This window comes from Calidris pugnax, unplaced genomic scaffold (assembly GCF_001431845.1).
Source record: "Calidris pugnax isolate Ruff unplaced genomic scaffold, ASM143184v1 scaffold304, whole genome shotgun sequence".
In the NCBI taxonomy this organism is placed as follows: Eukaryota; Metazoa; Chordata; class Aves; order Charadriiformes; family Scolopacidae; genus Calidris; species Calidris pugnax.
Window position 1 is genome coordinate 480678 of NW_015091068.1, and position 27296 is coordinate 507973.

The following is a 27296-nucleotide window of genomic DNA, read 5'->3' on the forward strand; positions in this document are numbered from 1 at the left end:
AGCGCTGCCTGGGGTTGTTGTGACCGAAGTGCAGGACCCTGCACTTGGCCTTGTTGAACCTCATCCCGTTGGTCTCAGCCCATCGATCCAGCCTGTCCAGATCCCTCTGCAAAGCCTCTCTACCCTCCAGCAGATCAACACTCCCACCCAATTTGGTGTCGTCTGCAAATTTGCTGAGGGTGCACTCGATCCCCTCATCCAGATCATTGATAAAAATGCTGAAGAGAACCGGCCCCGGTACTGAGCCCTGTGGGACACCACTCGTGACCGGTCGCCAACTGGATTTGACTCTATTCCCCACCACTCTCTGGGCACAGCACTCTAGCCAGTTTTTAACCCAGCGGAGAGTATACCCATCTAAGCCATGGGCACCGAGTTTCTCCACAAGAATACTATGGGATACTGTATCAAAGGCCTTGCTGAAGTCTAGGTAAATAACATCCACAGCCTTTCCTTCATCCACCAAGTGAGTCACTTTGTCATAGAAGGAGATTAGGTTCGTCAAGCAGGACCTGCCCCTCGTGAACCCGTGCTGGCTGGGCCTCATGGGTCCTCTTGAGCCATCTCTTCTCCAGGGAGAAAAATCCTAACCCTCCTTCGGTCTTTCCTCTTAAGCCAGGTTTTCCAGTCCTTTGATCAAATTTGTGGTCCTCCTTTGGATCCTCTCAAGTCTGTCCATGTCTTTCTTGAATTGCTCAGATCAGAACTGGATACACAACTCCATGTGCGACCTGACAAGTGCTGAGTAGATTGGGATGATCACATCTCTAACTCTGCTAGTAATACTCTTATGGATGCAGACTTGGAGTGTGAGGACACACCAGACACAGCCTGCTTGCCTGCCCTCCTGCAGTGCCAGGACAAAACAGGCATTCAGAAAACAGATTTGTTTCCCAAGGCACCCTTGTGCCCAGAAAGTCAGGCATTGAGGTACTAAGGCAATGGGCATGAAATGGGTGGATGGACAGTGGATTCACAAAGGCAGTGTGGATTCTCCTTCTGGAGTGTAGGTACAGCTGTGGCAGTTGCTCCCAAGGCACTTACCTGCGTCCCTGTGTTGTTCTTATCACACCTCTGGCCACTGAAGCCATGATTCTGCACCTAGGACCAGCAGCTGCCTGCACCGTGACCCAGCTACTTCAAGAGGCCTGATGTTGTAACTAGCAAATGCTCTCACAGGTGATCAAAAGCAGCAGAGTTAAGTCCAGGCTCAGGTTTCAACAGCTAGATGATGTTGATTTGATTGTTTTCTTTTTCTTCCTTTCTTCCTTTCTTCCTTTCTTCCTTCCTTTCTTCCTTCCTTCCTTCCTTCCTTCCTTCCTTCCTTCCTTTCTTCCTTCCTTTCTTCCTTCCTTCCTTCCTTCCTTCCTTCCTTCCTTCCTTTCTTCCTTCCTTTCTTCCTTCCTTCCTTCCTTCCTTCCTTCCTTCCTTCCTTTCTTCCTTCCTTTCTTCCTTCCTTCCTTCCTTCCTTCCTTCCTTCCTTCCTTTCTTCCTTCCTTTCTTCCTTCCTTCCTTCCTTCCTTCCTTCCTTCCTTCCTTTCTTCCTTCCTTTCTTCCTTCCTTCCTTCCTTCCTTCCTTCCTTCCTTCCTTTCTTCCTTCCTTTCTTCCTTCCTTCCTTCCTTCCTTCCTTCCTTCCTTCCTTTCTTCCTTCCTTTCTTCCTTCCTTCCTTCCTTCCTTCCTTCCTTCCTTCCTTTCTTCCTTCCTTTCTTCCTTCCTTCCTTCCTTCCTTCCTTCCTTCCTTCCTTTCTTCCTTCCTTTCTTCCTTCCTTCCTTCCTTCCTTCCTTCCTTCCTTCCTTTCTTCCTTCCTTTCTTCCTTCCTTCCTTCCTTCCTTCCTTCCTTCCTTCCTTTCTTCCTTCCTTTCTTCCTTCCTTCCTTCCTTCCTTCCTTCCTTCCTTCCTTTCTTCCTTCCTTTCTTCCTTCCTTCCTTCCTTCCTTCCTTCCTTCCTTCCTTTCTTCCTTCCTTTCTTCCTTCCTTCCTTCCTTCCTTCCTTCCTTCCTTCCTTTCTTCCTTCCTTTCTTCCTTCCTTCCTTCCTTCCTTCCTTCCTTCCTTCCTTTCTTCCTTCCTTTCTTCCTTCCTTCCTTCCTTCCTTCCTTCCTTCCTTCCTTTCTTCCTTCCTTTCTTCCTTCCTTCCTTCCTTCCTTCCTTCCTTCCTTCCTTTCTTCCTTCCTTTCTTCCTTCCTTCCTTCCTTCCTTCCTTCCTTCCTTCCTTTCTTCCTTCCTTTCTTCCTTCCTTCCTTCCTTCCTTCCTTCCTTCCTTCCTTTCTTCCTTCCTTTCTTCCTTCCTTCCTTCCTTCCTTCCTTCCTTCCTTCCTTTCTTCCTTCCTTTCTTCCTTCCTTCCTTCCTTCCTTCCTTCCTTCCTTCCTTTCTTCCTTCCTTTCTTCCTTCCTTCCTTCCTTCCTTCCTTCCTTCCTTCCTTTCTTCCTTCCTTTCTTCCTTCCTTCCTTCCTTCCTTCCTTCCTTCCTTCCTTTCTTCCTTCCTTTCTTCCTTCCTTCCTTCCTTCCTTCCTTCCTTCCTTCCTTTCTTCCTTCCTTTCTTCCTTCCTTCCTTCCTTCCTTCCTTCCTTCCTTCCTTTCTTCCTTCCTTTCTTCCTTCCTTCCTTCCTTCCTTCCTTCCTTCCTTCCTTTCTTCCTTCCTTTCTTCCTTCCTTCCTTCCTTCCTTCCTTCCTTCCTTCCTTTCTTCCTTCCTTTCTTCCTTCCTTCCTTCCTTCCTTCCTTCCTTCCTTCCTTTCTTCCTTCCTTTCTTCCTTCCTTCCTTCCTTCCTTCCTTCCTTCCTTCCTTTCTTCCTTCCTTTCTTCCTTCCTTCCTTCCTTCCTTCCTTCCTTCCTTCCTTTCTTCCTTCCTTTCTTCCTTCCTTCCTTCCTTCCTTCCTTCCTTCCTTCCTTTCTTCCTTCCTTTCTTCCTTCCTTCCTTCCTTCCTTCCTTCCTTCCTTCCTTTCTTCCTTCCTTTCTTCCTTCCTTCCTTCCTTCCTTCCTTCCTTCCTTCCTTTCTTCCTTCCTTTCTTCCTTCCTTCCTTCCTTCCTTCCTTCCTTCCTTCCTTTCTTCCTTCCTTTCTTCCTTCCTTCCTTCCTTCCTTCCTTCCTTCCTTCCTTTCTTCCTTCCTTTCTTCCTTCCTTCCTTCCTTCCTTCCTTCCTTCCTTCCTTTCTTCCTTCCTTTCTTCCTTCCTTCCTTCCTTCCTTCCTTCCTTCCTTCCTTTCTTCCTTCCTTTCTTCCTTCCTTCCTTCCTTCCTTCCTTCCTTCCTTCCTTTCTTCCTTCCTTTCTTCCTTCCTTCCTTCCTTCCTTCCTTCCTTCCTTCCTTTCTTCCTTCCTTTCTTCCTTCCTTCCTTCCTTCCTTCCTTCCTTCCTTCCTTTCTTCCTTCCTTTCTTCCTTCCTTCCTTCCTTCCTTCCTTCCTTCCTTCCTTTCTTCCTTCCTTTCTTCCTTCCTTCCTTCCTTCCTTCCTTCCTTCCTTCCTTTCTTCCTTCCTTTCTTCCTTCCTTCCTTCCTTCCTTCCTTCCTTCCTTCCTTTCTTCCTTCCTTTCTTCCTTCCTTCCTTCCTTCCTTCCTTCCTTCCTTCCTTTCTTCCTTCCTTTCTTCCTTCCTTCCTTCCTTCCTTCCTTCCTTCCTTCCTTTCTTCCTTCCTTTCTTCCTTCCTTCCTTCCTTCCTTCCTTCCTTCCTTCCTTTCTTCCTTCCTTTCTTCCTTCCTTCCTTCCTTCCTTCCTTCCTTCCTTCCTTTCTTCCTTCCTTTCTTCCTTCCTTCCTTCCTTCCTTCCTTCCTTCCTTCCTTTCTTCCTTCCTTTCTTCCTTCCTTCCTTCCTTCCTTCCTTCCTTCCTTCCTTTCTTCCTTCCTTTCTTCCTTCCTTCCTTCCTTCCTTCCTTCCTTCCTTCCTTTCTTCCTTCCTTTCTTCCTTCCTTCCTTCCTTCCTTCCTTCCTTCCTTCCTTTCTTCCTTCCTTTCTTCCTTCCTTCCTTCCTTCCTTCCTTCCTTCCTTCCTTTCTTCCTTCCTTTCTTCCTTCCTTCCTTCCTTCCTTCCTTCCTTCCTTCCTTTCTTCCTTCCTTTCTTCCTTCCTTCCTTCCTTCCTTCCTTCCTTCCTTCCTTTCTTCCTTCCTTTCTTCCTTCCTTCCTTCCTTCCTTCCTTCCTTCCTTCCTTTCTTCCTTCCTTTCTTCCTTCCTTCCTTCCTTCCTTCCTTCCTTCCTTCCTTTCTTCCTTCCTTTCTTCCTTCCTTCCTTCCTTCCTTCCTTCCTTCCTTCCTTTCTTCCTTCCTTTCTTCCTTCCTTCCTTCCTTCCTTCCTTCCTTCCTTCCTTTCTTCCTTCCTTTCTTCCTTCCTTCCTTCCTTCCTTCCTTCCTTCCTTCCTTTCTTCCTTCCTTTCTTCCTTCCTTCCTTCCTTCCTTCCTTCCTTCCTTCCTTTCTTCCTTCCTTTCTTCCTTCCTTCCTTCCTTCCTTCCTTCCTTCCTTCCTTTCTTCCTTCCTTTCTTCCTTCCTTCCTTCCTTCCTTCCTTCCTTCCTTCCTTTCTTCCTTCCTTTCTTCCTTCCTTCCTTCCTTCCTTCCTTCCTTCCTTCCTTTCTTCCTTCCTTTCTTCCTTCCTTCCTTCCTTCCTTCCTTCCTTCCTTCCTTTCTTCCTTCCTTTCTTCCTTCCTTCCTTCCTTCCTTCCTTCCTTCCTTCCTTTCTTCCTTCCTTTCTTCCTTCCTTCCTTCCTTCCTTCCTTCCTTCCTTCCTTTCTTCCTTCCTTTCTTCCTTCCTTCCTTCCTTCCTTCCTTCCTTCCTTCCTTTCTTCCTTCCTTTCTTCCTTCCTTCCTTCCTTCCTTCCTTCCTTCCTTCCTTTCTTCCTTCCTTTCTTCCTTCCTTCCTTCCTTCCTTCCTTCCTTCCTTCCTTTCTTCCTTCCTTTCTTCCTTCCTTCCTTCCTTCCTTCCTTCCTTCCTTCCTTTCTTCCTTCCTTTCTTCCTTCCTTCCTTCCTTCCTTCCTTCCTTCCTTCCTTTCTTCCTTCCTTTCTTCCTTCCTTCCTTCCTTCCTTCCTTCCTTCCTTCCTTTCTTCCTTCCTTTCTTCCTTCCTTCCTTCCTTCCTTCCTTCCTTCCTTCCTTTCTTCCTTCCTTTCTTCCTTCCTTCCTTCCTTCCTTCCTTCCTTCCTTCCTTTCTTCCTTCCTTTCTTCCTTCCTTCCTTCCTTCCTTCCTTCCTTCCTTCCTTTCTTCCTTCCTTTCTTCCTTCCTTCCTTCCTTCCTTCCTTCCTTCCTTCCTTTCTTCCTTCCTTTCTTCCTTCCTTCCTTCCTTCCTTCCTTCCTTCCTTCCTTTCTTCCTTCCTTTCTTCCTTCCTTCCTTCCTTCCTTCCTTCCTTCCTTCCTTTCTTCCTTCCTTTCTTCCTTCCTTCCTTCCTTCCTTCCTTCCTTCCTTCCTTTCTTCCTTCCTTTCTTCCTTCCTTCCTTCCTTCCTTCCTTCCTTCCTTCCTTTCTTCCTTCCTTTCTTCCTTCCTTCCTTCCTTCCTTCCTTCCTTCCTTCCTTTCTTCCTTCCTTTCTTCCTTCCTTCCTTCCTTCCTTCCTTCCTTCCTTCCTTTCTTCCTTCCTTTCTTCCTTCCTTCCTTCCTTCCTTCCTTCCTTCCTTCCTTTCTTCCTTCCTTTCTTCCTTCCTTCCTTCCTTCCTTCCTTCCTTCCTTCCTTTCTTCCTTCCTTTCTTCCTTCCTTCCTTCCTTCCTTCCTTCCTTCCTTCCTTTCTTCCTTCCTTTCTTCCTTCCTTCCTTCCTTCCTTCCTTCCTTCCTTCCTTTCTTCCTTCCTTTCTTCCTTCCTTCCTTCCTTCCTTCCTTCCTTCCTTCCTTTCTTCCTTCCTTTCTTCCTTCCTTCCTTCCTTCCTTCCTTCCTTCCTTCCTTTCTTCCTTCCTTTCTTCCTTCCTTCCTTCCTTCCTTCCTTCCTTCCTTCCTTTCTTCCTTCCTTTCTTCCTTCCTTCCTTCCTTCCTTCCTTCCTTCCTTCCTTTCTTCCTTCCTTTCTTCCTTCCTTCCTTCCTTCCTTCCTTCCTTCCTTCCTTTCTTCCTTCCTTTCTTCCTTCCTTCCTTCCTTCCTTCCTTCCTTCCTTCCTTTCTTCCTTCCTTTCTTCCTTCCTTCCTTCCTTCCTTCCTTCCTTCCTTCCTTTCTTCCTTCCTTTCTTCCTTCCTTCCTTCCTTCCTTCCTTCCTTCCTTCCTTTCTTCCTTCCTTTCTTCCTTCCTTCCTTCCTTCCTTCCTTCCTTCCTTCCTTTCTTCCTTCCTTTCTTCCTTCCTTCCTTCCTTCCTTCCTTCCTTCCTTCCTTTCTTCCTTCCTTTCTTCCTTCCTTCCTTCCTTCCTTCCTTCCTTCCTTCCTTTCTTCCTTCCTTTCTTCCTTCCTTCCTTCCTTCCTTCCTTCCTTCCTTCCTTTCTTCCTTCCTTTCTTCCTTCCTTCCTTCCTTCCTTCCTTCCTTCCTTCCTTTCTTCCTTCCTTTCTTCCTTCCTTCCTTCCTTCCTTCCTTCCTTCCTTCCTTTCTTCCTTCCTTTCTTCCTTCCTTCCTTCCTTCCTTCCTTCCTTCCTTCCTTTCTTCCTTCCTTTCTTCCTTCCTTCCTTCCTTCCTTCCTTCCTTCCTTCCTTTCTTCCTTCCTTTCTTCCTTCCTTCCTTCCTTCCTTCCTTCCTTCCTTCCTTTCTTCCTTCCTTTCTTCCTTCCTTCCTTCCTTCCTTCCTTCCTTCCTTCCTTTCTTCCTTCCTTTCTTCCTTCCTTCCTTCCTTCCTTCCTTCCTTCCTTCCTTTCTTCCTTCCTTTCTTCCTTCCTTCCTTCCTTCCTTCCTTCCTTCCTTCCTTTCTTCCTTCCTTTCTTCCTTCCTTCCTTCCTTCCTTCCTTCCTTCCTTCCTTTCTTCCTTCCTTTCTTCCTTCCTTCCTTCCTTCCTTCCTTCCTTCCTTCCTTTCTTCCTTCCTTTCTTCCTTCCTTCCTTCCTTCCTTCCTTCCTTCCTTCCTTTCTTCCTTCCTTTCTTCCTTCCTTCCTTCCTTCCTTCCTTCCTTCCTTCCTTTCTTCCTTCCTTTCTTCCTTCCTTCCTTCCTTCCTTCCTTCCTTCCTTCCTTTCTTCCTTCCTTTCTTCCTTCCTTCCTTCCTTCCTTCCTTCCTTCCTTCCTTTCTTCCTTCCTTTCTTCCTTCCTTCCTTCCTTCCTTCCTTCCTTCCTTCCTTTCTTCCTTCCTTTCTTCCTTCCTTCCTTCCTTCCTTCCTTCCTTCCTTCCTTTCTTCCTTCCTTTCTTCCTTCCTTCCTTCCTTCCTTCCTTCCTTCCTTCCTTTCTTCCTTCCTTTCTTCCTTCCTTCCTTCCTTCCTTCCTTCCTTCCTTCCTTTCTTCCTTCCTTTCTTCCTTCCTTCCTTCCTTCCTTCCTTCCTTCCTTCCTTTCTTCCTTCCTTTCTTCCTTCCTTCCTTCCTTCCTTCCTTCCTTCCTTCCTTTCTTCCTTCCTTTCTTCCTTCCTTCCTTCCTTCCTTCCTTCCTTCCTTCCTTTCTTCCTTCCTTTCTTCCTTCCTTCCTTCCTTCCTTCCTTCCTTCCTTCCTTTCTTCCTTCCTTTCTTCCTTCCTTCCTTCCTTCCTTCCTTCCTTCCTTCCTTTCTTCCTTCCTTTCTTCCTTCCTTCCTTCCTTCCTTCCTTCCTTCCTTCCTTTCTTCCTTCCTTTCTTCCTTCCTTCCTTCCTTCCTTCCTTCCTTCCTTCCTTTCTTCCTTCCTTTCTTCCTTCCTTCCTTCCTTCCTTCCTTCCTTCCTTCCTTTCTTCCTTCCTTTCTTCCTTCCTTCCTTCCTTCCTTCCTTCCTTCCTTCCTTTCTTCCTTCCTTTCTTCCTTCCTTCCTTCCTTCCTTCCTTCCTTCCTTCCTTTCTTCCTTCCTTTCTTCCTTCCTTCCTTCCTTCCTTCCTTCCTTCCTTCCTTTCTTCCTTCCTTTCTTCCTTCCTTCCTTCCTTCCTTCCTTCCTTCCTTCCTTTCTTCCTTCCTTTCTTCCTTCCTTCCTTCCTTCCTTCCTTCCTTCCTTCCTTTCTTCCTTCCTTTCTTCCTTCCTTCCTTCCTTCCTTCCTTCCTTCCTTCCTTTCTTCCTTCCTTTCTTCCTTCCTTCCTTCCTTCCTTCCTTCCTTCCTTCCTTTCTTCCTTCCTTTCTTCCTTCCTTCCTTCCTTCCTTCCTTCCTTCCTTCCTTTCTTCCTTCCTTTCTTCCTTCCTTCCTTCCTTCCTTCCTTCCTTCCTTCCTTTCTTCCTTCCTTTCTTCCTTCCTTCCTTCCTTCCTTCCTTCCTTCCTTCCTTTCTTCCTTCCTTTCTTCCTTCCTTCCTTCCTTCCTTCCTTCCTTCCTTCCTTTCTTCCTTCCTTTCTTCCTTCCTTCCTTCCTTCCTTCCTTCCTTCCTTCCTTTCTTCCTTCCTTTCTTCCTTCCTTCCTTCCTTCCTTCCTTCCTTCCTTCCTTTCTTCCTTCCTTTCTTCCTTCCTTCCTTCCTTCCTTCCTTCCTTCCTTCCTTTCTTCCTTCCTTTCTTCCTTCCTTCCTTCCTTCCTTCCTTCCTTCCTTCCTTTCTTCCTTCCTTTCTTCCTTCCTTCCTTCCTTCCTTCCTTCCTTCCTTCCTTTCTTCCTTCCTTTCTTCCTTCCTTCCTTCCTTCCTTCCTTCCTTCCTTCCTTTCTTCCTTCCTTTCTTCCTTCCTCCTGCTTCTTCCAGGCGCTCGCTGATCTCCTCCAGCTCCCTCGAGAGGTCGGCACGATGCTTCTCTGCTTTTGCCCGAGAGGTTCGCTCTGCCTCAATTTCCTCCTCCAGTTCCTCAATACGCGCCTGGGGAACATTAGGCACCCCTCACACCCATGCCCTTCTCCTTCCTGACCCAAGACTGGATGAAAGAGGGGAAGGAACAGAGACTTGCCTGCAGCTCCTTGATCTTCTTCTGTAGCTGCATGCCCAGGGCTTGCTCATCCTCGATCTTGCTCTGGATCTGGCTGATTTCAAAGTCTTTCCTTTGGGCAAAGCAAACCACGTTAGAGCTCAAAGAACACAGACAAGTCCACCAGCCCAGCACTCAGGTGCCCCACAGCCACACTCACTTCTTCAGTTTCTCATCCAGCTGCTGCTTATCATTTTCCAAATCCATTATGCTGTCATGGGCCAGCTTCAGGTCTCCTTCGAGTTTCCTCTTAGCTCTCTCAAGGTCCATGCGCAGCTTCTTCTCCTGCTCCAGGGACCCTTCCAGCTAAAGAGAACAAGGCCATCAGTGCTCTACCAGCCAGGTCTAAGTCCGTACCGGTCCTGTTCTTGCTGTATGGCTGTGTGCTTACATCATCCACTTGCTGCTCCAGCTTGGTCTTAGCTTTGGTCAGCGTATTGACTTTGTCCTCTTCTGCCTGCAGGTCATCCAGTGTCTGCTGATGGGCCTCTTGGAGGGCTTTCTTCTCTTTTGTCAGCTTAGCGATGGTCTCATCCAGCGCTGCCATCTCCTCTGTGAGGTTTTTCACCTACACATACGAAAATTGTTAAAGTTTGGTAGGAAATATTTGCACTGGTGCAGTGACATTTTCACTTTGCAGGGTTTTGCTAGGTATTTAGTTTATCCTCTGGTTTCCAGACAATGGCCAGCTCAAAATTTTTTAAAGCCAACATGTTTTATGGTAGCAAGCTCTTACTCTGAGAGAAGTGATATTTTGGCCCTTTATGTGACTTGCTGTGTGTGTACCTTGTTTTCTGTGGCATGCTTTTCCTTCTCAACCTTGGCCAGTGTTAGCTCAAGATCGTCAATGTCTTTCTTCAGCTCTGAACATTCATCCTCCAGTTTCCTCTTCTTGGCTGTCAGCTCAGCATTAATTTCTTCTTCATCCTCAGCCCTTTCTGTCACCTCCTTTACTTTGGCTTCCAGCTGGATTTTGGTTTTAATGAGCTGGTCGCACCTTTCCTCAGCATCAGCCAAAGCATCAGCTTCCTGGTGTGAAAATACAGAGCACATTTTTTAATGCTGAAGGAACAGATGTTCATTAGTACGACCTTTAGGATTACTTTTGGGGAAAAAATTACTGTGCAACTTTATTACAAATCAGAAATTTAGAATAAGTCTTTAATCAATTTTATTTTTTCCAATCTTTTTCAATATCAGATATTGTGTCTGCCTGTATTACATTTCACAATGTTTATTTCAGGTATGTCAGAGGGTTACTTGGATCTAATTGATATTTCCCTTTTCTTCTGTAGAAGGTGATTATATTTTATAATGTGGAATGTAATTTATGTTGAAGTAATGAGAAATGTAAATAATTTTGCTCTTGAGAAAATATTTGAACACTCATTAATAGATTTATACTTATCCAATACAGTCTGTGGACACTAGAACAAGATTAATCTTTCGCTAAATGGACACTTCAGCTTAAGGGTATTGCCAAAATATTTTCCATGTTTTTGAGAGGGCTAATGGCATTGGACACAAACATACAAGGCTGGCACTTGTGTCTTAGGATGTAATGGGCATCTGCATGTTCTAGGAGCAGTAGCTACAGCAGCTTAGGTAAAATACTCCAGAAGATATGGCACCAGGCTCTCCATGTTGTCCAAAGAATTAAGGCAGGGTATTTAGCCAATTGAATCACTGTCACCACTCCACTAAATATACTACAGTAACTACAATGAGGCTTTATGTTGTGAACTCACATAGAGATATGTACCTGTAAGCATTAAGACTAAATAGTCATTCCTTAACTTAAACTCCACTTTGCAATAGAAAGATTGAGTGGGGAAATAGTGTGGCATGAAATTTACATTTAGCTACATGGTATTCAGCTTAAAATATTTTTTAAGGCAGTTTAGTGTGTAATTTGAGAGTTCTGTAGTCTGAAAGAAGAGTTAGATCTTATTTACTCATTTTCCCTATGAAAAAATAAAATAATGTTACTCACAGCCTGCACTTGGAGCTGCAAATCATTTTTCTCCTGTACTAGTTTCACCATTTTTTCCTCCAGCTCCTTCCTCTTTGCCTCAGACTTTGCAAGCTCTTCCTTGGTTTTCTCGAATTCCTCCTTCATGTTGGCCATCTCCTTCTCAGATTCGGCGCTCTTCAGCAAGGGCTTGATCTTGAAGAACAGCTTCATCCAAGGCCAGTGCTTGACATTCATGAATGCACGAACATTGTACTGGATGCAGAAGATGGACTCCCTGAAGCATAATTCAAATGTACATTGAATATTTTCAGTGTGACAAGTGCCAACACTTTCCCCCAAGTGACTTGAACTGAAGATGAGGGGTGTCTACCTCCTCTCCACCATTCTCTGGTACTCCACTCTCATCAGGAAGCCCCTGCACATGGCCTGGGTGCGGGTGATGAGCTGTGCCAGCTTCTCATCTCTCATCTCCTCCAGGAGTCCCAGCAGCCCAGCTTTGAAGAACACCTTGAGAAAGGGAATGTTGCAGCACATCACTGTCAGGTAGAGCAAAGCACAGGCACTGAGTGAGTGAGTCATGGAAGGTTTTTACCTTGGTGTGACCAAATTTGTACTGGGTGTGGTCCACATCAATTGACCCAAGAAGCTTCTCAGAAGCCTTCTTGCTATCAATGAACTGTCCCTCTGGGATGGCACTGGCATTAAGCACCTTGTATCTGTGAAAATAGAAAGAGGATGACAAAGCTGTTTTTTTCCTACCAACCCCACCAGCTCATATATAGCTATTTATGACAACAGAGTCCAGCTTGAATGAATCTGTATGAATGAGCCAACATTGCTTGTAATGGTGCGGAGAAGTGCAGTGCTCTTACCTCTGTTTGAAGTCAGCGTAGAGAACTCTGCTGGGGAAACCTTTCCTGCAAATTCTGATGCCTTCCAGCACACCATTACACCGCAGCTGGTGAAGTACCAGTTCATGCTCCATGGCACCTAGAAATTCAAACCATAAATGAATATCATAGTTTCCAGCACAGAGGGGAATGGCTGTATCCAAGGAACTTCTCTTTCTGCTCACTCAAGAGTCGTACCAGGTGTTTTTGTTTCATTTGGGATGATGCAACGGACAAAATGGGGATGAGTGCTCCGCAAATTGGTCATCAGCTTGTTTAAGTTCTCCTGTATCATGTATAACAGCATAGATTAAAAACAATTACTTCTGTACACTCTGTAAGTAGATGCCAGGGAAATATTGAATGAATATTAGGAGGAAGAAGCTTTCAAATTAAAAATTTAGTTTAAATCAAACCTTCTTTATAATTAAATATTCTCATGAAAATAAAGTTTCAGATTTAACACTTTAGTCTACAGGAAATAAAGCGCTACTGTATAAAAATTTCAATATAAACCAGTATAGGATTGCTATTTATATTATGTCCCAGATTCTGAAAAAATTGTTTTTCACAAAGAATATAAGTGAGCTTTTAAAATAAAATTGGGGAGTCAGCTGAAGAATGCTTGGAACAAATCCCAAATGTGAACAGATAATTAATAGGAAAAGGCAGTGAATAGCTTCTTCTCACTTCATACTTATTACTGTTTCATCATAAAATCAATGTCGTGAGAAGAGCAGGAGTTTAGATAACTCAGGTTAGAAACTATGTTCAAGCCACTTTACAGATAATGAAATTCATACTTTACCCGGAAAAGAGCTGAGACTGTCTGGAAAGAAGAACCTTTCTTCTTGCCACCTTTCTTTCCACCACCAGCGCCACCACCACTGGCCTCTTTAAAAAAAAAAAAAAGTTTTTAAATATTATTAGTTTTGTTGCATCTTTACATATCATAAATGTTGGAGAAAAAGAATTTTAGAAAACTGACCTGTTTCTGCACCACCATAGGAGGCAAAGAGTAATGCCAGTGTCTTCACAGATGATTTCTGGTACAACCCAATGACAGTTTCGTTCAGGGGGTCCTTGTTCTTCTCCAGCCAGCCGGTGATGTTGTAGTCCACCGTGCCAGCATAGTGCACCAGGGAGAAGTGGGCCTCAGCCTTGCCTTTGGTAGGTTTGGGCTTCTGGAAGTTGCTGGACTTGCCCAGATGCTGATCATAGAGCTTGTTCTTGAAAGAGGTGTCAGTTGCCTTGGGGAACATGCACTCCTCTTCCAGGATGGAGAAGATGCCCATGGGCTGGAAGAAAGTACAATAAAGAAAGAAAATGCCTATAGAATAATATGAAAAGGGAATATAGTAAAAGACAGGAAGCTGAGAAACAAACCTTGCCATGAAGAAAATTTCTTTCTAAAAATTGAGTTTAAAAGATTCACCTGCTTGCCTCACACTTTGTCACAGTGGCTCAGGAACATTTTTCATGACAAAAACCATGTTCAAAAATCAGGAAGAGATAGATTATTTTTTTAAATGTCTTTCACAAATACATCCATTGTATATTTACAATGGACTTTGTAATTTTAATCAACTCCCTAAATGACACAGAACCACAAGAAATCTCTTTCATTTTCTAGCACTCAGAGGTCAGGCACTGACTGTATTGTCCTGTATTTACTTTGCTATGATCCATCTAGAAAAATATGTATTGTCTGGATAACCTTATTCCAGAATCTTAAGAAAATATTTTTAGGTTACTTTGAGAGCTGCTCTGAGGCTTTGAAAAACATGTCATTTAATCAAGTGGAGATACCTTTCACACAGAGAAGGCATTTGAGGGATGACTTCTATGGCTATATATGGACTTGGAATATTTGTAGTGCATAATAAGCAATAGAAGATCAAGAGATTTTTCAACAACTAAAACTGAATGCATGAAACTAACCATGGAGAAGCCCCCTTTTTTGAATAAAATTAAACCATTTAAATTTAACATAATAAATTCCTCAAAATTCAAGACATAAAAATTTACTTTCTCTATGAGCTCAATGCAGGCAGCCAGGTCCATCCCAAAGTCAATGAATGTCCATTCAATTCCTTCCTTCTTGTACTCCTCCTGCTCCAGCACGAACATGTGGTGGTTGAAGAACTGTTGCAGTTTCTCATTGGTGAAGTTGATGCACAGCTGCTCCAGGCTGTTGAACTTGCAAATGGCAAAAAAACCCCAACACCCATTGTCAATATGCACATCTCTTAATCATTCTCAACCCTTCAAAATTCTCCTCAGTTAAAACACAACTGAATTATCAGCAGCACACCATAGCAGGACCTATATGCAGCTTCCCAAAGAAATACCAGTATAATGAAAATGGAATTTTTTCCAGAGCAGGTATTCCTAGTGAATCTACTAAAATTAATAACTCACTTTGACATTTTTTTGTTGTCAGGAAGATGAGTGTATGCCCTGCTCTCCGATTTTTAACCACTTGGTATCTTTGATTAAACACCTATTCATTCCTTGGTCGTTTAAACAATTTACATATCTTTAAACTGTTATATCGTTGTCAATGGACTTCAAATCCTACTTCTGCTCTACAAGCTCTTGTATAAAAATCTTGTAAAAAAATCTTTTAAAAAATCATTAACATTAAACTCAAGCTGTTAAAATATTACAACATATAAAATTCTATTTGCTACTTCTACACAAACAACATGTCTGTTCTTGTACTGATGAAGTTTCTGAGGGTTTTGCTCTGTGCTACAAAGGAAAATGAATGATTGATCGATTTTCTTTTTTTTTGTTTTTGAGAAACTTGGGAATGACTAGTATGTTAAACTTTCAGAAGAATATTATTGGGAAGTCATTTGATATAGCAATCTCCACCTGCAAGAGCAGTTCTCAAACCTGGAATCCTTACATCAAAGATCTCGAAGCCAGCAATGTCCAGCACACCAATGAAGTACTGTCTGGGCTGCTTGGTATCCAGTTGTTGGTTGATACGAACAACCATCCACAGAAACATCTTCTCATAGACAGCCTTCGCCAGAGCACCCACTGAATTGTTCACCTAGAATAAAGAAGAATGCAGCAGGAGAAAAACAATATCTGGAGCAAATAGTAAGTGATACAAGACAGAGGATCCCAGTCACCAGCTGATTGTTACCTGCTGCACAGTTTGACCCTTGGTCACATATTCATTCCCAACCTTTACTCGGGGATAGCAGAGGGCCTTGAGCAGGTCAGCTGAGTTCAGACCCATCAGGTAGGCAGCTTTGTCAGCAACTAAGCAGAAGAATAGGGGGACGGAAAAATTAAAACTAACAAGACATGCAGCATTTTGTGTGATGAACCCTTTCGAAAGTAACTGCAATATTTAATGCCTTCATGATCAAATTCTGCTCACTAGATCTCAGAGGAAGCATGACAGCCATTAAAAAAAACAAATAATTTTTGTTTTGAAAACTTTACAGAACATTACACCTAAATGGTATTTGTGTTTTTAAAGGTCTTCACAGAATCATCTGGAAACAATGTATTTATCAAAAATTCATCCTGAAAGCTGAAGTTCATCACTTCAGTCCAGAGCTGATTGGTATCTATAAACCAGGCAACAAAACACCAAAGTGTTAGTAGATTGGCCACCTGAGTGTAATCCAAAACATACACAGAATCACAGAATCACATAGTCTTCTAGGTTGGAAGGGACCTTAAAGATCATCTTGTCCAACTGTGAACCTAACTGACAAAAATAGACACCCCGTTACAAGAAGCATCACCATCACTAAACCATACCTCCCAGAACTACATCAACCTGTCTTTTGAACACCTCCAGGGATGGTGCCTCAACCACCTCCCTGGGAAGCCCATCCAATGTCTGAGAACCCTTTCAATGAAAAAATTTTTCCTGATATCCAGCCTGAACCTCCCCTGGCATAACTTGAGGCCATTTCCTCTCGTCCTGTCGCCTGTGACTTGGGAGAAGAGACCGACCCCTACCTCTCTACACCCTCCTTTCAGGTAGTTGTAGAGAGCAATAAGGTCCCCCCTCAGCCTCCTCTTCTCCAGGCTGAATAACCCCAGCTCCCTCAGCCGCTCCTCATAAGACTTGTGCTCCAGACCCCTCACCATCTTTGTTGCTCTTCTCTGGACCCACTCAGCACCTCAATGTCTTTTTTGTGGTAAGGGCCCCAGAACTGGACACAGCCCTTGAGGTGGGGGCCTGACCAGTGCCGAGTACAGAGGGACAATCACCTCTTGGGTCCTACTCACCACACTGCTCCTGATACAGGCCAGGATACCATTGGCCTTCTTGGCCACCTGGGCACACTGCTGGCTCCTGTTCAGCCAACAGTCGACCAACACCCCCAGGTCCTTTACTGCCAGGCAGCTCCAGCCCCTCTGCCCCCAGCCTGGAGCGCTGCCTGGGGTTGTTGTGACCGAAGTGCAGGACCCTGCACTTGGCCTTGTTGAACCTCATCCTGTTGGTCTCAGCCCATCGATCCAATCTGTCCAGATCTCTCTGCAAAGCCTCTCTACCCTCCAGCAGATCAACACTCCCACCCAATTTGGTGTCGTCTGCAAATTTGCTGAGGGTGCACTCGATCCCCTCATCCAGATCATTGATAAAGATGCTGAAGAGAACCCCCCTGTGGGACACCACTCGTGACTGGTCGCCAACTGGATTTGACTCCATTCCCCACCACTCTCTGGGCACAGCCCTCCAGCCAGTTTTTAACCCAGCAGAGGGTATTCCCATCCAAGCCATAGGCAGCCAGTTTCTCCAGGAGGATGCTGTGGGAGACTGTATCAAAGGCTTTGCTGAAGTCCAGATAAACAACATCCTCAGCCTTTCCTTCATCCACCAAGTGAGTCACTTTGTCATAGAAGGAGATTAGGTTCGTCAAGCAGGACCTGCCCCTGGTGAACCCATGCTGGCTGGGTCTGATCACCTGGGCGTCCTTCATGTGCTGCATAATGGCACCCAGCCTTCCTGAGTATTTTTGCCCTTCAGGGCTTCCTCCCATGGGACTTTTCCAACCAGCGATCTGAAAAGGCTGAAGTCTGCCTGCCGGAAGTCCAAGGTTGAGGTTTTGCTAACCCCCTTCCTTACCTCTCTAATAATTGAAAACTTGAGCCTTTCATGGTCGCTAAGCCCAAGACAGCCTCCGACCACCACATCTCCCACTCGTCCCTCTCTATTTGTGAGCAGTAGGTCTAGTGAGGCATCTCCCCTGGTTGGCTCACCTACCAGTTGTGTCAGGAAGTTATGTTCCATACACTCAAGGAACCTCCTAGTCTGACTGCTCTCTGCTGTGTTGTATTTCCAGCAGATGTCCGGTAGGTTGAAGTCCCCAACCAGAACAAGGGCTGGCGATTGAGAGACTTCAGCCAGCTGCTTATAGAATACCTCATCTACCTCCTCATCCTGGTTGGGTGGTCTATAGCAGACTCCCAGCACCAGATCTCCCTTGCTAGCCTTGCCTTTCATCTTTACCCATAAACACTCAACTGTATCATTGCTGCAATCTATTTCCATACAATCAAAACACTCCCTAACATACAAAGTCACACCCCCACTTCTCCTTCCTTGCCTATCCCTCCTGAAGAGCTTATAGCCATCCATCACAGCATTCCAGTTATGAACATCATCCCACCATGTTTCTGTGATGGCGATTACATCATAGCTGTCCTGCTGCACAATGGCCTCCAGCTCATCCTGTTTGTTGCCCATGCTACGTGCATTAGTGTAGATGCACTTAAGCTGGGCACCTGATTTCACCCCCATCGATGGTACTTTACCTCCAGGCTCATTACCAATGGGCCTGGTATTCTCCCCTTCGATTCTAGTTTAAAGCCCTGTCCATGAGTTTTTCTAACTCTTGGCCTAATACCCTTTTCCCCTTTCAGGATAGGGTTTTTCCATCATTCTCAAGCAGACCTGTGTCCTCTAAATCAGGCTGTGGTCTGTGAATCCAAAGCCATGTTGGTAGCACCAGTTACGGAACCAGGTGTTGATCTGCCTGATCTTTTTGTTTATCCAGTCATTGGTCCCCAAAAATGGAGGGACAGAAGAGATCACAATTTGTCATCCTGAATCCTTGACTAGCTGTCCCAAAGCCCTGAAATCTTTCTTCATCGCTCTGAGACTTCTCCTTACTAGTTCATCATTATCTACCTGTAAAATCAAAAGGGGGTAATAATCCGAGGGCCTTATCAGGCCAGGAAGCTTCCTGGTTATATCTCTAAGATGGGCCCCAGGGAGGCAGCAGACCTCCCTTTGGGAAGGGTTTGGCCTGCATATGGGACCCTCAGTTCCTCTCAAAAGGGAACCTCCTATAACTATTGCCCTCCTCCTCTTTTTCACAGAGGCAGTCTTAATACGTGGAGCTGGCTGCTTCAGCAACTCCTTGGATAAGTCTTTATCAGTGCTTTTGATTCCCTTTGATTTTGATGTACCATCCTCCCCCTCCAACAGCCAGTTCCTCCTCCAAGATTCCATACCGGTTCTGCAGGGGTAACTGGGGAGGTGTGAAACCGCTCAAAAGGAAGCAGTCTTCGAGAAATAAGGAGTTAAAATGTAAGCTAGGTTCCTTCTTTAAATCCCCTATCTCCTAACAAGGTCGACAATACTGTTTTGCTGCTTCAAGACATCATTGTGCTGGTCTCAGGACTACTCCCTACATTCCTGCATCCTCTCTTGTCATAGCTCTGAGTAGTTGCAGGCCCCGTTTGTGGTCAGTCAGGCTACATTTGCTGGATCTTACCAAATCACGAAGGTAATAAATTGTCTGAGAGAACAGAACAAGTTGATAGGAAAGAACACCAGAACATGAAGTAGTGGCTTCAGCAATTTTAGGATGAACCAAGGTCACTCCGACCTTGCCAAGTACACCGAGAAGCTACCCAAATTAGGAAGAGTTCAGAAGTTTAACTTGAGGAAGACTCACAAGACAATCCCCCCACCCTGATGAAGGCACCGGAACTCCCACCAGATGACTACCCAAGATGGAAGACTCCGCCTATATATGAATATGCATGTAAAATATGAATATGCATGTAAAGATGATGTAACCTACACTCAAACTTGTATAAAAAAGCTGCACTGATTGCTAACGGGCGGAACTCTTTGTCCAGGGCGGCCTGGAGAGTTCCCCAACGCGTTGTTAATAAATACCTCCTGCTTATGGACTTGAAAACTTAGTCTCTGAGCAGTTTCTATTTTCTGGGCAGTTTCTATTTTCTGAGACTGCAGTTTCTATTTCGCCTTTTGGGGCAAATTCGGCATCAGGTGGGAGGGGCAGGGAGGGGTACACTTAGGTACTTGGGCTACCTATATTCTTTGGCAGCAGCTATAACCCTAAAAGGGAATGCATTCCAACAATTAAGTAGTGCCCCTTTTCTGGAAACATGTTATACTCATAGCAGAAAGGCAGGCATGTTCATTCATTCAGAATCAAAACCTAAAAATTCAGTCCTGAAGCTGAGACCAGTCCATCTGAGATCAGTTTTTGGAAGAGGAAGACAGTAATTTTAAACCATTTATGCGTTATATAACATTTAAGGGATTAAGAGGTCAGCTGAGAAGTAGATCTCTAAGTCAGTTCTTCCTTATCATAGTGAACCTATGCTTCACTTAAACTGATGTACAAATAATGCTACTATGTAGTGGCAGTTATGCATTTGAATCTCCACAAGAGAAAAAAGAAATTGAAGCAAAGTTCCCTTTTAGCTGGGCAAAATTCCATTTAGCTGTGCAAAAACAGCACATGATTTATGAAAGAGGTGTTCTAACACCGAATTTAATGTCTCAATTTTCTTTAAAAAACCAACCAGAAATATATTTTCTGAAAAATCTTTCTCTTCTTGGTGGCTCTTAGAACTGTGGTAGCCCGGGAGAGAATCACGGATACACATGCAAAATATACATCAAATAAAGACTAGGTAGTAATTGAAAAAGGGGTATATTTTAGATGGTAGTTTCATACCTATATACTAGCTCCATGTAAACACTTTTTACACATTTCCATTATTTTCTTTCTCCATCTTCCAAATACTGAATTATTATTGCTACTTCTATGTGTAAGAGGTCAACCACAGACTGCTAATACCTTCTGTGCCATCAGGCTCTGCCTGCTCCTCTCGTTGTTTCTGCTTGAACTTCAAGTTCCCATAGTGCATGACAGCCCCTGTCAGCTTGTAAATGGCTGTTTTCTCATCAGCAGTGAAGCCCAGGATGTCAATGGCACTCTGCAATAGGAACAATAAAATAAAAGCTTTCTCTGGGAGAGATGATAAAGGGTACAACATATTTAATTGTCACTTACATCTGTAGCCATGAGCTCCTCCTGGTCATCAATGCTGGGAACAGTGATTTCCCCTTGACTCACAAAGTGGAAATCATAAGGGTTGGTGGTAATGAGGAGCATGTCTGAAAGTGAGAAGAGAGAACATGCAGTCTTAGTTTATTCAAGCAAGTAATAATGTGAGCTAGTATTCAGCAATCTTCCTCCAAGTTAGTAATTCTTCCTACCAATTAGCTCTGGTTTCTTGTTGGACATGATCTGATAAAATATGTGGTAGCTTCTTTCTGCCTTAAGCTGGAAAGTGACTCTGGACTTCTCCAGCAGGTCTGCAGGGAAAATTTAATGAGAAACAAGAAGCAAAAAAGAAAGTAGGGAGAGGATGGAAAGAAAACCAGGGAAAGCAGGATAGATGGTTGGGTGAAAAGGTGTTGTATGGATAGATGGGTGAATGGATGGATTGTAAATGGTTGAGGAAATTGTCTTACATGTTTCAATATCAGCAGAAGCTAGTTTTCCTGTGGCACCAAAATGAATTCTGATGAATTTGCCCTTTAACAGAATAGAAGTGCCATAAGATTTACATCATAAAAACATCTGAAATAAGAGTTTTGCCATTTAATCCACTGGGCACAAGATTTCTCCTTAGACACATTTTCATAAGCATCAGCTATAATTCCAACAATTGATGTAAAGTTGTCTTTTACATTTTTGACCATTAGAATAATAAATAGTGGCACAGCTCTATATTTTACGTATGCTGAATGTACAAATGGGAAGGAATGGGTGGATTTAGTTAGCCAAACTGTTCTATCTTTATCCTGCATAAAGAGAGCAGTCATCTTAATGATCAGGAAATAACCATTTAACTAGTTCAGCTGCTTAAATCTGTCTTGCTATGAGATAAGCCATTTCCCTTCTGATTAATTGAAGTTGACATAAAGGAAACATATTATTCCAGTAGAAACTTTCATTACCCCACCCCATCTGTTTCTTTCTCACTTTTTTTTTCTTTCTCACTTTTTTTTTCTTTCACTTTTCTTCTTCCCTTCTTCTTTTTCTTTCTTTGTCTCTCTCTCTTCCTTTCCCATCTTTCCTAACCTCCCCACTTTCTTCCTGTCTTTAAAAAATAAACAGAAATATAAGTAAAAATAAATGAAACTATTGTTTAACACTGCAATACATTATAGGAGAAGGAGCATGTGATCTGCTATTTTACTTTGCATCCCAATCCAAAGCAGAATTAACTTTTTTTCATAGAATATCTACTTCTCAAATCTGGAGAAATACCTTTAGGATAAGTGGTAAAGTCATGATAAACATGATGAGTGGACAACAGAAAGAAATGACTGGCACGCACTCCTGGAATCATTTGGTAAAGCAACTTACAAAGCGCGAGGAGTTGTCGTTCCTCACGGTCTTGGCATTTCCAAAGGCCTCCAGCAGTGGGTTGGCGCTGATGATTTGATCTTCAAGCGTTCCCTGCAGGATGATAATTATTAATAGTTATCCTTTCCAAATATGATGTCAGGAACAGAGGAAAACACTGTTTCAGACCAGTGTCTATTCACCTGCATTTTGCCTGACTGCTGCTCCTCCTTCTTCTTCTCCCCACTGGCTGCAATTGTTGCAAAGTACTGGATGACACGCTTTGTGTTCACAGTCTTCCCGGCACCGGATTCTCCGCTGTCCAACCAAAGAGAGAAGCAGAGAGCGTGTGGTCAGGCAGGAGGTCCCCTGGCACCGGGCAGCCCCGCAGAGACCCGAGCAGGGGGTGTACATACGTGATCAGGATCGACTGGTTCTCGCGATCTGTGAAAGAAGCAGAAATACAATACTTAAAGGTCAATGACCAACACAGAAAGAATGAAACATGTTCAGGTAAGTTTAGTGTTTTAAACTCCATGCTCTCAGCTTGACCTAAACAAACAACCCCTCACAAAGTGCAGGGGTATCTTTTATTTAAAATAGTGAAAATGATGGTGTGAAGATAGTAAAACTAGAGTAGTATGCATGCATCAGATCCATGAAAGCTTTAAAAAAGTCTCCTCATATTACTGAGACAGAGTATTCCCTCAGAGAATTTCATGGTACAGACTCTCTGAGACAGATTGAGCCACTCACCAGTCAGCATGAACTGATAGGCATTGTCAGAGATGGAGAAGATGTGTGGAGGGGCCTCCTGGCGCTTCTTGCCTCGGTAGGCCAACACCACCTCCGGGTTGTACACCGGCAGCCACTTGTAGGGGTTGACAGTGACGCAGAAGAGGCCCGAGTAGGTCTGTGAGGAAGGCAGACAGCACGTTGGCTTCCACTTAGCCACTTCCAGAGCAGTTCCTCCCAGCTAGCCAAGGGAAGAGCGCTGCTGGTACTTACGTAGATCATCCAGGCTGCATAACGCTCTTTGAGGTTGTACAGCACAGCGGGTTCGTGGAGGTGGGTCATCATGGCCATGTCCTCGATTTTATCATACTTGGGAGGGTTCATGGAGAAGATTTGATCATCCTTCACAGTCAGGGTCTGTAAGAAGAAAGAGAGATGAATGACTGTCAGCTAAGAGCCCAGAATGGGAACCAAATGGTGGCCGTCAGCATTGTTTCTTACTCACCTCTCCACCTTCAGTCTTGACAGTAACCTTCCCAGTTTCTCTGCTCTGGATGGTTCCTTTCACAAAGGATTCTTTAGGATGCACCACAAAGACGGATGACTTGGCATCAAAAGGTTTGTTCTGGGCCTCGATTCTCTCCTTTTCTGACTTTCGGAGGTAAGGAGCAGCCTCCCCAAAGATGGCCATCTCGGAGTCTGACGACATGGCTGCACTTTCTGGAGGAACTTGTCAGCAGAGAACACTATGGAACAGCAGATATGTTGCTCAAATGTGTAAAAAATTAATTACTTGTTAGTTGAAGAAAAGATGGGAAAAGAAAGATAATATATTAATACCAATCATAGCTGTGTTTTTTTGAAAGTGTGTGTATATTTGTACATTGGTTTGACTCAACATTTATGGAAAATGTGAAAATTATATTTTGACTTAGGGTCTACTGCACTAAAATTGCATTTGAATTAGTCCATAGTAGTCAAATATTTAGGCACCATATTATGGAGATAAAAGCTTCAAAATTTCCTTTCAGCTGCTTGGTCACTCTTTTAAAATTCACTTGTAATAGTTATAATACAGTTTCTTCCCAAGTGACACTAATTCAGAAAGATTGGAAGGCTCATACACCACCATCTTGAGTGCCATACAGACAACTCAAGATCTTAATGGCTCAGTTTCAATCTCTAAAACATTTGTATCATAGTATTAATGATACAATATTTGCTAATTTGAGTGAGTTCTTGAATCCAAGCATAAATGGTTACAGTGCCTGTCAAGAGAGAAGTAATGGTGTTCCAGGACACACTGACATAGCTCCATTTCTATTATTTTCTTTTGATTTTCTAAAATTAATATACTTTTAGGGGAAAACAAAGTTAAACACAAACATTCAAAGCTCAACTGAGGAATTAAAAAAAAATATGGAATTTTAAAGCCAGTATTAATTTCTCTGAAAAATTACTTTTTTTTTTTTTCCCCAGAAAAAAACAGTGGGGACCTTAGGAAAATATTTCTATATTTCTATCCTGTATACAGATAAGTACTTAATTTTTACACAGCCTTTAATGTTGTGTTATATTTGCACTAAACTGAGACAGTAGCATGATAATTCTTTATTTGTCTTTGTAGAAACAGGTGGTGGCTTACAGAAGAGGAGGGCTGTGGTTTCCATTTTTTGTGAGGCAGAGAACAGGCAGAGCAGCAAGGGGAACAAACAGCAGTGCTGGGTTTTACAGAGATGACAAGCAGAACGTGATTGCTCATATTACAGCTCTTTCATCTCTTATTTCTTTAGTGATTTCAAGGCAAATTTTGGACAAAATAATATGTTAATTCACATGCTCTGAGACAAAATGTTGAATTTTGCGCTTTTTCCTACTGAACTCATTTTGGTCCAGCCCTACTGCTGTGAGAGCAAAGATGGGAAGCCAGCACACCTTGATCACTGTCAGGTCAGTGGAACAGAAGTGAAAAATTTCCCCTTTAGGATTTTCTGCTCTTCCGTCAGTGATCAGAAACTTTACACACAGCCACCTAAGATTGGACCAGATGGTCTTTTGAGGTCCCTTCCAATCTGGGCTGTTCTATGATTCAATGATTTAACTGAAAACTTTACCAGCCTTGGGCACCCCACCATCATTTACTGTAATCATCGTGGGTTTGAATATAGGGTGAAACAGTGACCATTCACTCAGCCATACAGAAATCCCACCCAAAAGGATCTTTCTCTGTCCTCATAGAATTAATAAATCCAGTTCTTACCTCTCGTGACACCAGATGGATGGCTTGCAGGCTGGCAGCTGGTCAGTTCTGTAAAACAGAAATGGCAACTCCCTACTTGCTGCTGCACAGAAATCCGGAGTAAAAATATGCAGGTGTCTTGAAAGCAGATTTAAAACCTGAGCTGAGGAATTGAGTGCCCTCCTGGAAACGAGCACCAGAGACAGCAGGAATGCTGTGGCACAGAAAGGCACCATCCCCTTTCTGTGAGCCTGCGGACCCCATGCACTTACCTTGAAGCTTCCCGTGGAGACAGGGCAGATTTGTCGCAGGAACATTTTATACGATCTAGTCTGCAGATGCTACAGATGCCTGCTCTTTCTTCGGTCAAAAAATGTTTGGCAAACCTTCTTTGGCAAAGCATTGTCTGGCAAACTGAACTAATGGCATAATTGTCATTTGACATTACTAGATATAATTAGAAAATTTTGATGTCTTACTGACTGTATGAATACATCTCCTATAAATAATGTGACAAGGGTGTTAAGGGGGGAATCTGGATTAGTCAAGGCACTTAGGGAACTTGGATGCAGGACTTATGGATTCTATTGCTGGCTTTCCCACAGACTCACTGTATGATCCAGGCTGGATTGCTTGGTATGTCTGCACCACAGCTATCCCAGCTGTACAATGGGGATGACAATATTTCTTTTCCCCATGTGATGGTGTGAAGCTTATAAGAAATGCCTGAGAGCAATACATTAAGCAGGGCATTAAGAGGAAAATAAATATTACCAAAAGCATTTGGCAGTTGTGGTGGTAAAATTCTGAAAGTAGAGGAGTAATCTGGGTCCTTTGTTGTGATAGCGCCGGTGTCTGAGAATCACAGACTCATGGCAACATGACTGGCCAGGAGACAAAGATTTTTGCAATAGGAGGCTGGGCTCTAGCTGAACTACTGGGTTGGAGTATCAGAGAGTGATGCGAGGTCACTTCTGACGTATGATGAAGACCACACATACACTCATGCACATGTACCCATGTACACTTGAAATTGCAAAAAAGTGTGAGATTCTCCAACTCCTATAAACCTGAGCATGAAGTCATGTTAAGGGAAATGTCAAAAGGCATGCTATGATTTCTGCTATGTGAGTCAGTGCAGCTGAACAACAAATGCTTCTTTCTTTTCTTGATGATGGTTTAATTCATTAGAAAGTACCCATATTGACAATTCAGGAAAGGACCTCAGTTCTTTCTTATGTCATTTTTTCCAAGTCTGATCTGTTGATCTGTACCATAAATAAAGCAAATTGCTGAGGTAGAGATTTGGGTCTGTAGAAATCTATGCCATTTGAATGTTCATATCCCTTTTCAACAAGGAGTGGTTACAGGTCATTACAGAGGCTATATATCAACCAAGTTTTTTTCCATTCCTGAAGAAATTTCCACTCCTGCAGAATTCCAGAACCCTTCCACCTTCCAGAGCTCAGCTCATATATCCAGAAGACAATCTAGGTAGAGAGTTGCAGTCCTCAGTTTATCTATCAATACACAGCATTTCTTTCCAATTCCTCTAACGTAAACAAACCGCAGTCTCACCTAAATCCTGTCTCCCATATGCATGCTCCCTGTGTCAAATTCACAAACTGGGAAAAAAGCTTAGACATACAAACAGTTCCTGCAACAAAAGCTACTAACACAGCGCTGCCTGTATCAGAGCATCAGAGGTGATAGGTAGTCCTGATAATCTGAGAAAGGCGAATTTGCTGGTAGTCCTGGTGAATGACTCATCTAGTTTTAGGGAAAGGGCACTGTCACTTGAGCTGCTTTAAATGCTGTCAAATCTAAACATACTCTTCTGGTTATTGGCATTTTGGTTATTGAAAGAGGTCGGGGACACAGGGACAAGGTTAGAAAAAGTATGCATGGGCTCCAAAGTAATATCCAACATCAGGGACTATCCTATGCATGAAGAGCTTGCTCCAAGAAGGGCTCTGACATTGTAGCATAGCACCCACATTTTGTGTAGCTGGGCCCCAGACTGGAGTCCAAAACTGTTCTAAACTGAGGCACTGGGGTGCCACATGGTGTCCAGCAGCCCAGTGGGTTATTGGTCCTGGTCGAGGAGGGAAGAGGAGGGCCTTGGCATATCAGAACATGGAGTTAAGAAGACCATGGGAGGACTAGGGATGTCTGAGAGTTCTCCCAGGACATGAGAGCTGAGGTTTTTCTCCCATCAGCTTGGGGAGGGTGCTCTCACCTCCCATTCCCAAGGAAGTTGTAATATCTGACCTGTAAAGGCAGCATCCTCTGGCAACTACAGGTTAAGTATTAAGTAGGATGATAGAATGGCTTGTGTTGGAAGGGACCTTCAAAGATCATCTAGTCTAACATACCTGCTGTTGGGCAAATACATCTTTCATGAGATTAGGTTGCTCAAAGCCCCATTCAACCTGACTTACAATGGTAAGGCATACGTAACTTCTCTGGGAAACCTGTTCCAATGTCTCAACACCCTCATCATAAAATCTTGTTTCCTTATATCTATTTGAAAACTGCCTTTTTTCAGATTAAAACCATTGCTTCTTGTCCTGTCACTACAGATACTAATAAAATGTCTTTCTTATAGGCTCTATTAAGTATGGAAAGGCCACAAGAAAGTCCTCTTGAACCTTTCTCAACTCCAGGCTGGACAACACCAACTCTCTCAACCTTTCTTCGTAGGAGAGGTGTTCCAGACCTTGAATCATTTTCAGGACTCTCCTCTGGACCTGCTCTAACAGGTCCGTGTTTTTCTTGTATTGAAAATCCAAGAGCTGGTACTCCAGTACTCCAGGTAGGATCAGAGTAGAGGGGCAGAATCACTTACCTTGAACTGCTGGTCACTCTTTTGATGCAGCCCAGGGTCTGATTGGCTTGCTAGGCTGCCAGTGCACATTGCTGGCTTA

General features: G+C 43.7%; 1 protein-coding gene across 1 annotated transcript; it reads right to left on the reverse strand.

Annotated features, from left to right (window-relative positions):
* Positions 1–8612: 8612 nt before the first annotated feature.
* On the reverse strand, positions 8613–22839 carry LOC106896762 (myosin heavy chain, skeletal muscle, adult-like; the record flags this gene model as incomplete). The annotated part of the gene is made up of 25 exons (XM_014956982.1): positions 22636–22839; positions 22404–22547; positions 22152–22308; positions 21812–21839; positions 21599–21713; positions 21417–21509; positions 20516–20579; positions 20258–20356; positions 20052–20155; positions 19836–19974; positions 14891–15009; positions 14645–14794; positions 13759–13929; positions 12719–13028; positions 12539–12624; positions 11929–12016; positions 11713–11830; positions 11433–11556; positions 11211–11347; positions 10859–11114; positions 9652–9894; positions 9257–9433; positions 9026–9171; positions 8848–8938; positions 8613–8759 (listed from the first exon to the last, which is right to left on the reverse strand). Coding segments are annotated over exons 1-25 (3510 nt in total), but the record flags the coding sequence as incomplete, so codon positions are not given.
* Between the last annotated feature and the right edge of the window lie 4457 nt (positions 22840–27296).